Here is a 12,012-nt window from a genome sequence, read left to right on the forward strand (position 1 = left end):
TGGTTCCCTGACGGTGTGTGAGACGTGTGCACCTGAGATGAGCAAACCCAGTGATACAGAGCAGCAGCTGGCAGTGTTTGGTGGAGTTGTGCTGGGGGTGTTGGTGGGTGCTGGCAGTGATTGCAGGGCAGCTCCTTGCTGGGGGGCTGGCTCAAGCCATAATGCCTCTGAGTTGTTACAGCTGAGCAGTAAATGGGGTGCTTAGGTGTACTCACTGCAGCTGTAAAATCTCCTGGGCACTGAGTGGACTGTGTAGAACAGCTGAGTGCTCCATGAATGGAAAACTTGGAAAGCAGCAATCCCCAGTGCTTAAAATAGTCTGGGCAAACTCAGTTCCCAGAAAGCACCCATCTGCCCCTTTCCATGGTGCAGCAGGTTTTGGGAGAGTTCCATGGAAGTTTGTCTTGTGATTTTCATTGGCTGTGGTGGAGGTGTTAAGGCTGAGGCCAGAGCCAAGAAGGGTGAAAATGCTCTTGGAAGTCCTGACTGAGCACACCCAGCATTAGTTTGTTTGGAGTGCTTGACTGAGTTTTGTGTCTTCTCTAAGAGTGGGGTGAAAGCTTCCCTTGGCTTCAGTGCATGCAATTAATGAAGTGTTCAGTGTTCAGTGAGGCAAACAGAATGATTGGGATCTCAGGGAGGAGGAAACATTGGCATTGCCTACCAGGCTATGGGTGAAAAGAGGTTAGAGAATGAAATCTTCTAGAACAAAAGTTCTCCTTGACTGCCACAGTGTTGCTGACACCTCAGATCATTAACTATGAATTACATTAGAAATCACTCATGGAAAAAACTGATTCTGTGGGTGAAGACTGAGGGTTAAGAAATAGACATCTTCTATTGGCACATATAAAATTGCTCTTGGAGAAAGGTTTTGCACTCTGGTTATTTGGATTTTGTAGCTTTTTTTGCATGCATTTTTAGCTTACAGTAGTAGTGGGCAGAGAATAATCTTGCTCCAAGCCTTTTACAAGTGCAGAAAAGCACCTCTGAGCTAAATGTTAGAAGTGGGTACTGATTCATTTGTTTCTCTTCTGATAGAAATGTCAGGCCAGAGTCAAGTGTTTTTATTTGCTGTTCTTAGGCAGAGGGAGCAGGCTTTACTGAATGAATCTGAAACTTGGAGCCAAACCTGAGCCCTGTAGCAGCTTGGTAGCTGACAAACACTGTAAACAGAAAGCATAAAGAAAAGGGTAGGCGAGAGAACAAACGAGAAACTGATTTTTTAATACAGCTATGTGTGGAAATGCTGCCAGGTTACTTTTGCACTTGACCTGATGGATATAGACAAAGACTTGGGTTCCAGGGTACCAAAGAGGAAATGCTGTTTCCAGACCCTCACTGGGAGGAAATAGAGATAAGGGTTGTCTTGATAGTCTGAAAAGCTATTAACACTATTTTTAATGTGATGAGCTATTGGGCTTCTGCAGACAAGACTTTTGTAGCCACTGATCTAGAAAATCATACAATTCAGCTGATGCAAAATGGGACAGTTACTGAAATTTTGTTTTTTCTGGGTGAGCTGGGAGCATAATGTGTGGAAAATTATTCTATTCATGGAACAGGCAGATCCAGCATGAACATGTACATGGAGTATAGGCTATCACTCAGAAATTTCTTTGCACATCACAGTTTGAGCTGTTTCCAAAGGAGGCTGGGAGCATAAATAGGAGCTGGATTCCTGCCTACCTGCCTGTGAAGATGCAGCTGATCCCTGCAAATGTCTGTGCTTGAGCTAAGTGTTCACCACAGAGAAGCACTGGACTGTGGTGCAATCCTGCAAGTCAGGCAGCTGCTTTGCCCACTTCTGCACTTAACTTGATGTGTATTTTGGGTAAAGTCCTGGGGTTTTTTCTTAAATGTCCATTTTTCCAGAGATCTGGGAAGTGTAATGACACTTAGATTGGAATTTAGCTCATGGTGTCATGTCTGGAACCTGGCTGTGTATCACCATTACTTGCCAAATTTCCATTATGATGAAAGATGATTTGCTCAGTAAGTGGTGTCTGGAGAGCAATTTGTGTGACCAGAGGGGCAAGTTCATTAAAAGATAAATTCTCTGTTGATTAGAATGGAAATGTAGACAGGCTTGATGAGCTCTAAAGCTGCCTTGGGAGGAAGAATACTGTTCACTCTTAGCCATTGGCTTATCAGGATTTTGGTAACTGCAGTGTCTCTTTAAAATTCGGAGATGATGTTTTTGCTAGTGGTACCAGCCTGTTTGTACCTTGAATTGTAATGCTGCAGTTTGGGGTGCAGAGAGCAGGGCTATGAAAGAGACAGGACCAAAGGATATTGAATTTTGGAGGGATGGAGGAAAAAGATCTTCACATTTATGCTCCTATTGAAAAGAATTCATAAAGATGTACAAAAGGAAAGTATTGACAGATGTGTTACATCTAGTTTGACACAAGCTGGAGCAGAAAGGAAGATGCTTTATGAATTTCAAGAGAAATTGCTAATTTCTAATTGCTGATGCAATCTGCAGTCTTAAAAAGGTTCTGCTTTTACAGTCTTTCCTGAGATATGTTGAGTTCATAAATTCTGGCAGGGAGAAGAAATGTTTTGGCTCTTGATCATGAGACATTTTAAAAAAGAGAGGATGAGGGGAGAGTAAAGAGGGAGGAGGCATGCTCCCTCTTGGATTAATTTGGCTTGTGAAGCTCCCTTTGATATTACACAGTGAAGTACCATCTGTCAGTGTAAAATGTGTGGGTGCTTTCATGATGTAGAGAGGAGAGAGACTTCCTGCAGCTAGAAAAACTTAGAGGAAAAAGGGGGAGAAGAAAAGTCTATGAAAAAAACAACAAACCACATCTTGTCTTGTCCTGATCTCTCTGTCACTTTATCCTGGAAATGCAGTGATTTTTTTGTGATCCCTCTTATTGTCGATTCCCTTCTCCTGGTTTACTGATACTGCATTGTCTCTTTTCTCTCTTATTTTTAATTCTTCCCCTAGAAGAACAATCAATTTAATGTTTTGTGAAAGAAACAGTCCTTCAGAGTAAATCTCTTGCTTAGATGGTCAGCTCTGCTCAGCTCTACTGATAAAATTGTTCTTTTCCATCTGTTATTATTACTGAAATTTTGCCTGGAGTCCATTTTTACTTCTGATTGTGGGAACATTTTGGGTGGAACAAAGCTACTTGTACAGATTTATTGAGGGTAAATATATACTCTGCACTGACCTTCCTTTTCCAGACAGCTGGGTAGGAAATAGAGAGTAGGGGAGGAGAGAAGAGGAATTGATCAGTCCCTGTGTTGGGGTTTTTGCCTGCTCTGTTTGCCATTACTTGTATCTTACAGCCTGTGCTGCCTGGGAGAGTGAGTTCTGCCTGGGGTAGGTGATCCAGGGATTCAGTAGTTAGGGACAGGCAAGAGCTACAGGAATGTCTGGTGGGCGTGTGGGTATCCTGGAAGTTCATCCATCCTGGTGTTTTTGTCCCAGACTGTGTCCCCTGCTGACCCCGAGGGTGAGCTGAAAGGCAGATCCAATGCCAGGAGGTGAGATGTGTCTTGAGCAGCCTTTGTTTGAAGAGGTGTCATCCTCACTTATTTTTCTGCCTTTTTCTAAGTGATGCTGCTGCATCTGTGCTGGCTTAGGAGCATCTGCAAGGCAGGGTGGGTGGTAGAAGCACTTGGGTTAGACAAACCAGCTTATTTGGCAGCTGTGACTGAGAGCTTGTTTACAAGTCCATATGACACTGCAATTTTTTCACCAAATATATTATTAGCTCTAATAAAAAGTACTTCTTTCCTACACTAGCCTATCTGTCTATTTCTAAGCCTTCTTAAGGAGATGAGGAGTTTGGCTGGCTGGTCTTACATTGAACTTCCCAGCTGCAGAGGTGGCAGCGTCATTTGCAGTTTGTTTCTGTCTGCCAGCCCTGATGGACAGCTTCTCCATTTAAAGGCTGTTTGGAAGGAGGATGATCTCTCTTGCTTCTTCTTGTTTGAATGAAGTGCTTAAATGCATTTTGGCAGGTGATGGATCTCTGCAGAGGTAACTTACAATCCCCCAGGTCATATCCTGGCACCTTACAATCCCTCAGGTCATATCCTCAGCCTCAGGCATGCACCTTGAGCTGCTGTCCCAGGAAAAGGGGACAGGCAGTCTCTGCAGACTTGGGTGGATAATGTGAGCAGGAGAACAGAATTCCCACAGGAAAACAAGGCTGTGGGGGCGTGAGGAGAGAGATTTCTTACATCACTGATTTCTCAAAAGCATGAAGTATATAGCCTTTTTTTCCCCCCTTTCTTACTGAAGAAGGTAATGAACGTGGGTGTATATGGCTGGTAGCAAATTCCACATTTTGTCAGATATTTTGAGGCGTTTGCAATGTGTCATCCTCAAATCCCAGTTCTGCAGCGTTCAGCATTTCTGTGATGTTTGATATGAGACATTTGAAAAATCAGCACAGTACTGGACACCTAACCTGCTTTACAATCCTGATGTTGGTCATACTTATCATGTGGTTTATCCCAGATATCAAAGTTTATGCTGATTTTGCCCTAAGAAAGGATGTGAGGGACTGACATGTAACTGAGCATTGGCAAATTCCTATTGCTCCATTATTTTGTAGCTTGCGGCGTTTTTAAATTGCAGTTTCCTTACCACACTAGAAAGAAGATGAGCCATGAGCCACCTTCTGTACAGTCTTTGGAGACTGCAGTTTGATTTAAGAGACTTCCACATTAAAACCAGCCTTGTCTGACATGTTTCACTAAGGCAAGTCTTTGCACCAGCTGACTTTAAAACAGTTGTTTGAGATAAGAGGCTGCAGTTTATTTTTCAGGATGCAGGAGAGAATATGTCATAAGCCATAAGGTTTTTTTCTTCCTCTTTCTTTGAAAATGGATGCCTTATACATATGAGAAAGTTGAAGGGTGTTGGGGGTTGGGTATATTATTTTATATCTGATCAGAAGATCCTTTGAAAAACTTATTTCTCATAAAGTTCTCTAGGAATTCCTTTCTTTAATAATGAGTGGTGTGTGCAGATGAGCAAAAAGTGTGGCAGTGAGAGCTCCAGGTTGATGCTGATGGCTTTGGCAGTTTCACTCTTTCATTTGAGCATCAGAAAGGACAATGTGACAGTTTTCCTGAGAGGAACACTGATCCCAGTGAGTAAGAGTGGGACATCTCTTTTCCTTGCTCAGTTTAGCCTGAGGGCTGGGAGGATTAGCACACCTTAGAAAAAAAAATTAAAGCTTTGTGGGTGAGGTTATTTAAAATAGAGATATTTTGAATATTCTCTCTGCATATGTGAGCTCAGATGTAGTCGGGTGGTGGGAGGCAGGTGGAGCAAATTTATGTGAAGTTGTGGAGTAGTTGGAATCACAGCTGAGGTGTTTCAGAATCCAGTACTGGAGGGAATCAAGTCCTGCCATTTTTTGTGTGAATACCTTCATAGCTGCAAAACAGGAAGCTTAAAAAAAACCCCACCTGCTTTCCCCTCATTGACAGACCAACAAAGAGGTGTCACCACTTTCCTGACTTCGAAAAGATCAGTCACCTCCCTGCCTGGATCTTGACTGCTAGTGCACCAAATAAAACACATTTTCTGTGTTTTAGATGTAATTTCAGTATTTACTGTAAGCAGTAAAGACTGCTTACAGTACACCTCTGACATCTCAAATTTGAACAATAAAATACTCTGGATAAAATTACTGGCAAAGTGTGGCTGTGGGATACCAGCAGTGCAGCTAATGGAGAGACATTTACTTTCCCAATGCTTGTGACAACTCTTTCAGTGAAAGTTTTTTTCCTAATATCCAATCTAAACCTCCCCTGGAGCAACTTGAAGCCCTTTCCTCTTCCCTGTAGCTTGTTACTGTGGGGGGAAGAGGCCAATTCCCACCTGGCTGCGCCCTCCTTTTGGAGGTTTTAGAGAGCAGTAAGGTCTCCCTGAGCCTCATTTTCTCCAGGCTGAACACCCCCAGCTCCCTCAGCTGCTCCTAATCAGACTTGTGTTCTAGATATCTTGATACATGAGGATGGGGGGCTGGTCATCAGCATAACTCTCCTTGTCTGCATGGTGGGAGTGTCAGCTCAGGGCTTGAACCTTTGCATTTTCAGTGTTGAAACTGTGATTTCAGGCATGTCAGCTGTTTTTCAGAGAAGAGCCATCTTGGACACAGTTTTCTAGTGACTGGTTGTTGAGGCCAAACTGTGTTTGAGTCCTCTCTCTGCTGTTGTTGGTGTCCAGCCCTTTCCAGCATGGTGGGGCTGCAGCTGGGAGCTGAGCAACCAGCAGGCTCTCTGCTGGGAATGTCAGGGAGGGAGAGGAGCAGGGGAAAACAAACATTGCTGTTGAATGTGACTGGTGACTTCTGCTAGTGTTGCTCCACTTGTGAATATCTAACTGGGTTAAAAAATTGATGTTTCCAAAAGCTGAGGGTCTTCTAAACTTCCTGTAAGAGAGATTGTGTGAAAAGCTGTAACATCTTTGTCATAATTTGTAGTATTTGTCATAAATTACAGTATTTGAAGACCTGCTGCTCTTTTCGGGAAAGGCTTTTAAGTATGTTCACTGGAAGTAATTTTTTCTGTGCCCTCACTTTCCTGACATGAGCTGATAGGAGAGATTATGAAGTTGCTGTTAATTGAAATGATAAGAAGTGGATCACTGTGTCTTGCTGCTGAACCTGTTTTTTATCCCTCTCTTGAAGGTCATGGAGGCAGAACAGACCAAAACGAGAAGTGAGCTGGTTCACAAGGAGACTGCAGCCAAATACAATGCTGCCATGGGAAGGATGAAACAACTGGAGAAGAAGCTGAAAAGAGCCATCAATAAATCCAAGTATGTTTTATGTTTGGAGAGGAGTTTAGTGGTGAAACTGCTTGGGGGAAATACCTGTCCTACAGGGTTTTTGGACCTGAAAGTGTATTGCTCTTTGGGTTCCTTTCTGTGTGTAGCAGCCTCACAGCACAATTGGCACTGGTATTTGTCCTTGTTGTCTGTTCTGAGTGTCTTTTGAAACACCTGACTCAATGGACTGGTGAACTGGTTTAAGAAACCTTTTCTGAGCAGCATCCTGGTCTTGTTCTAGTGCACTGAACTCCGTGGTGGTGTGTGATTTGAGGAACAGGCACATGGGATCCACACAAGTGCTGTCTGCAGAGCTCTGTGGGGATGTTTCACAGCCTAGGATTGTTCACAGTTCTTATTTTTAGTTAGGAGAGCAACAAAGCAAGTGGCAGAAAGCTGAAAGGTGCGAGACTGCACGGGTGTAAGGTGCTGAACACGAGGCTTGTTTACTTCCTCCTGCTGCCATGGCAAAGCTGTGTGAGGGCTGTTCTTGGGGAGGGAAACACCCTTCAGAGGGCATAGCTAAGTAGCTTGTGTCATTAATAATTGTGTCTGCATTTGTTGTGCAGTTTGGCTCTGTTGCAGAGAAGTGAAACAGCTTTTTGCTCAGAACCTGTTTAAAATTTTGGCCCTGTTTACAACCAATTCTTAATCCTCTTTATATTTCACAGTCTTTTTTTTTTCCTAATATTTCCAGACTGTGGCTTGTCTAAACAGTCTGCTTGCTGTATTTAGCTTTTAATCCCCTCCATCTAAAAATGACTTTTTTGTGAAATCGGTCAACTAAAAATCTATTTTGATTGGTGTTTGCTCAATTCAGGAAAGGATTAGCACTTCTCAAGCAAGATTCAAGCATGTTTGCTGAAACAGTGTAGTGGTGTGACTTCTAGAATGAGCTGCATGCTGTTTGTCTAGCAGTGCACAAGTGCTGTGAAAACCATCATCAGATCCCTAAATGACAGATCCCTCTGGATAAGGGCAATAGCTGAGAACAGTTTGGGCTGCCAGGAGCTCCCTCCTTGCAATAAGATTTAAAATAAAGACCATGATTAAGTTGTCAGTGGGGTCCTACACAGCTTTTTATCATGGTGTGGAGCCTGGTTTCCCAGCTGCCTCTTGTGTGACGTGCCTCTGAGTTTTCATTTCTTTGCTGGATCTACCCTCAGAGGGGTGTCTTGTGTCAGTGTCCTCAGGCCAAGCTGGTTTCCACTTCTGTGGAAGGATCCCAGTGTATTCTTTTGTCTCACAGCAGGGCTGATTGCAGCATAAACCATCTAGGTAGGGTGTTTTGGAGGTCCTTTAATAAAGGGTGTACAGAAATGCCACTTCTAAGCTAGTACTGATGTGAAAGATGCCTGGTGGCACAAACAGTCGTGGATGTCTTTGAAGTTATGCTACATGGGGATGTTGGAAAGGTCAGTTGTCTCCCAGCATTGCAATTTTCACATAAAGGAAAATTGCAGCTGAGCTGAAAACATCAGTGCTGTCAAGTGGCTGCAGAAACTGGGAAATGAGGCTGCTGAATTTGCAGCTGTTGGTATTGCAGGGTGTAGCTGGCCTCTAGCTGCTCTTCAGGGGGGATTTAACACCAGCATCCTGCTCTGACCTCCTCCCTGCGAGGTGTGGCAGCACTGGCTGTAACACTTTGGCCTTTCTGGCCTGTATTTCATCTTCTCTTTTTAAACTTGTGGATAGACACACTGGATGATTTGTGCTCTTTTGGGCAGAAAATGATTTGCATTTGCTGCTTGCTTCAGTTGGGAATAAGATGCTTAAAGCATTACTGTTGTGAAAGCAAGACTGGAGCATCCTGGAGGAAAGTAATTTAGATTATTTGCTGGGTAAAGTTGATGAGCAAAGGATTATTGGATAGTTTTGTTCTGGTTTTGCTTTTAGTTTAGTTTTTGGCTGCTTACTTGCTTGTGATCTATGAATGTGCATACGGCTGCATGTTCTTAACAGTTACCAGATCTTCTGGCTCAGTGCCCCTGAGCTGTGGATAATGAACTTGCCTGTGCTAGCTGGTTTTTGGAAGTCACTTTCTGCTCTGGTGACTTGGGCAAAGTGCCTTTCACTCATCCTGTCACTGCCTTGAAAAGCACTTTGTGCAGTGCCCTGGGCTCAGTTGTAGGACACCAGAGAGCAGCTCCCTGCCCTGCTGAGTTACAGACCAGCCCCCAATGGCTGCAGGGCCATGGATGTCAGGGAATGAAGGGACTCTGGGACATGGGAGTGTCTCTGGCAGTGCCCTGGTTCCTGCTGGCACCAGGTGCCCAGCTGTGTGTGAGCCATGAGTGAGCAGGAGTGTTCATGTGAGCTCCTGCACACCAGGCTCGTGGTCTCCTTGTGCTGCTGGGCTGGGGTTCCCTCACCTGTTGCAGTGGGACATTCCTGCTCCTGTGTGCACAGGGATGTGTTTGTGTACACACACACTCGGGCATGTGTGGATTGCTTTTTCACACCATGCACACACACTTGTGCTTGTCACTGATAGAGAGGGCACCTTTCCCAAGGCTTGTGGAAGCTGGTGGGAGGTTAGGACTCAAGCCTGGTTGTTCCCTCCCGGCTGGCACCAGGGTAAGGAAGGTTGACAATCAGGTCATTTGAGGTGATTGGGTTTCCCTGTGCATGTTTCCCTGCAACAGCACTCTGTCAGTGTCTGTGTGCTACCATTGCTTTGAGGTAGGGCTGTAGGAGTCCTTTATCTGTTGGACCCAAATTCTCAGCTGCAGTGTTTCATTTGGCCTGGCAGTGCATCTGTGTAGCCTTTGGCAGGGTGATGTCCCACTAAGGGAAGGCTGAAGTGCATTTTGGCTGGATTGAAGCATTGAGACTTGGCTGTGTGCTCCTGGTGATGATGGGAGGGTGCTTAAAAATATCAGAGCTGGAAATCACCTACTCTCATGGAAACACCACTCAGTTATTTTTTCTGTGACCGTGTAGTGAATTCAACCCTTCAAAGAATATAGGATCAGAAAGCCACAGTTTCACACTCCTGAATTCTAGTGCACAGTCCAAAATGCAGCTGCAGTAGGGCTTAGAGCTCAGAAGAGCCTTGCTGTCAGGGTAGAAACACAACAGGAGTAGTTCACATTTCTACTTTCATGTAAAGCCATATCTGATTGTTTATCTCTCCCCTACTTTCCAGGAGAGCTTCTGAGAGGGGAGGAGGGTAGTGAGCCCTGCTAAATAACGGGGCTATTATTTTTTTCCCTGCTCAGAGTTGTATCAGATGATATTGGCTTGTGGGCTTCAAAATTTTGAGGGTGGAAAGTGGTTTCTAGGCTTTGTACTGCACCTCTTGTACCCCTGTGCTCTTGCAGCCTTACAAGCAAGTTTAGGGAGGTGCCTGGTGGGCCACTGTTGGGAGGTGCTGTGCCCTTGTGTAGGGTGCTCTGGCCTCCCTTCACACCCTCTCCTTCACTGGAAAACCCAAGAACTGCCTCTCCACCCCCCACACGTGAGCACAGAGAAGGTTCAGCTTCTGTAGGAATTTATATGTGCCATGGGCTCAGAAAGTAGCTGGGTAGAGAGAGGATGCCTGTACCTGAAGTTGGATGTTACATGTAAATATCTTGCAGAATCTAGGCCTGGAGAAATTATGCTGTCAACTCCAAAAACTGGAATTTTGCAATTTGTATTTAGGTCAAAGGACCCAAGAGGAATAGATGCATTAGGGAGTAAGAGAGAGACGCTGAGAGCATGTGTAGGTGTTCCATCATCTGGATATGGTCTCCTGGGATTGCAGTGATACACAACATAGCTGTATTAATGCTACAAAGAGAGCAACTCCCACGCCAGTACATGGCATTCAGTCTCAGTGATTGTAAACAACTCTTCTTTGTTTTTCCACAGACCTTATTTTGAACTGAAGGCAAAGTACTATGTTCAGCTAGAGGTACGTACGTAATTCACATCCATCTGAAACATCTTTACTGCTTACAGTAAATACTGAAATTACATCTCAAGTGCTCTGACAACTATATTGTGTTTCTACACAAAACCAATTCAAAACCTCTTAAACAATTTGCTAAGCACATTTTAAAGATAAAAGACTAAGAGAGTCTTTGTTTCCTTGTGTGAAATAGGAGTGTTTGAACTCTGTCAGAGCCAAAAGAGTACAGTTTGACTATCTTTCTTCTTGTAGTTTAATGTGTCTGGGATTTATTTGTTTGTTGTGGGTTTCATTTTTTCCCCCCTATGTTTTATGCTTCAGACTGTTTAACTGTACTTGGGGTGCTCTTTTATGTTTACTGGCTGGATCAATTAACAGAATAAGTAACCTGCTTGCAGTGTTCCAATACCATGCAGATGTGAATTTCTGATTTGGGGTTTGGCATAAGAGGGATTTGGGGTTTGGCTGGATGGGCTTCCAGGGCTTTTTGGCATCTCTGCAGTGCATTCTGTGTGGTGCAGCAATGTCTGGCCAGTGCTTGGGCACAGCACATAGTGGCCCTGGGCCAGACGTGGCAGTGCTGTGTGGGATGCTAATCCCTGCTGTTACAGCCAGGGATGGGATGGGAAGGCAGGGCAGCCCTACAAATTCAAATACAGGAGTGACTCTCTTTCTACTTGAGTGACTTTTGCTGCATGTGGCCCCTAAAATGGGGGACTGTGGCTCCTCACAGTTGCAGGGTGGTGGCCAGTGCTGTTGTTGTGTGGGATGGGCACAGGCTTTGAGTGGAGCACATTGCCTTGGACTGCTGGCCATGGGTGCAGGAAGGCTCCAGTGGGGTGTGGGGTCAGTTGGATCCTGGCTAGAAAAGGATTCCCATTCCTTGTCTGGGGTGCAAGGCATATCCCACAAAGGTTTTGTGAGCTCTTTCCTGCCTGAGATTCAGCAGCATTTTGTCAGCCTCAGAGACTCTGGTGTGCACCTATTTCCTTGCCAGGTTCCAGGCTTGGGTGCTCTCTCCTCCTCTGCCTTGCCTGCCTGCAGCTGCTGCTGCATCAAGCTGAGCCCTTGCCTGCCCTGGGCTGGCTGCCAGGCAATAATCCCTGCTGGTTAGAAGCATCTTTTGAGAAATTCCCTTTTTTCCACGGGCATGGTACACTCTTTGTGGGCCTGTTGCTTCTCCATGGCAGCTGCTCAGTGCCTTCCTGAAGCAAGGTGATTGTGTAAACCATATGAAAAAAGCACAGATGGTTTTTTTGTGCATTGAAAGCAAGCATTGAGAGAACTACAGACACACAAGCAGTGT

General features: G+C 44.7%; 1 protein-coding gene across 1 annotated transcript in view; it reads left to right on the top strand.

The window, feature by feature from the left end:
• SH3BP5 (SH3 domain binding protein 5) overlaps window positions 1-12,012 on the top strand; it is a 50,765-nt gene that overhangs the window by 32,373 nt on the left and 6,380 nt on the right. The window contains exons 5-6 of the mRNA XM_058806907.1: window positions 6,672-6,802; window positions 10,667-10,709. Of these exons, the coding sequence (XP_058662890.1) occupies window positions 6,672-6,802; window positions 10,667-10,709 (174 nt within the window). The remainder of the gene's footprint in view (window positions 1-6,671; window positions 6,803-10,666; window positions 10,710-12,012) is intronic.

The sequence above is a fragment of the Ammospiza caudacuta genome, chromosome 1 (genome assembly GCF_027887145.1).
Source record: "Ammospiza caudacuta isolate bAmmCau1 chromosome 1, bAmmCau1.pri, whole genome shotgun sequence".
Lineage (NCBI taxonomy): Eukaryota > Metazoa > Chordata > Aves > Passeriformes > Passerellidae > Ammospiza > Ammospiza caudacuta.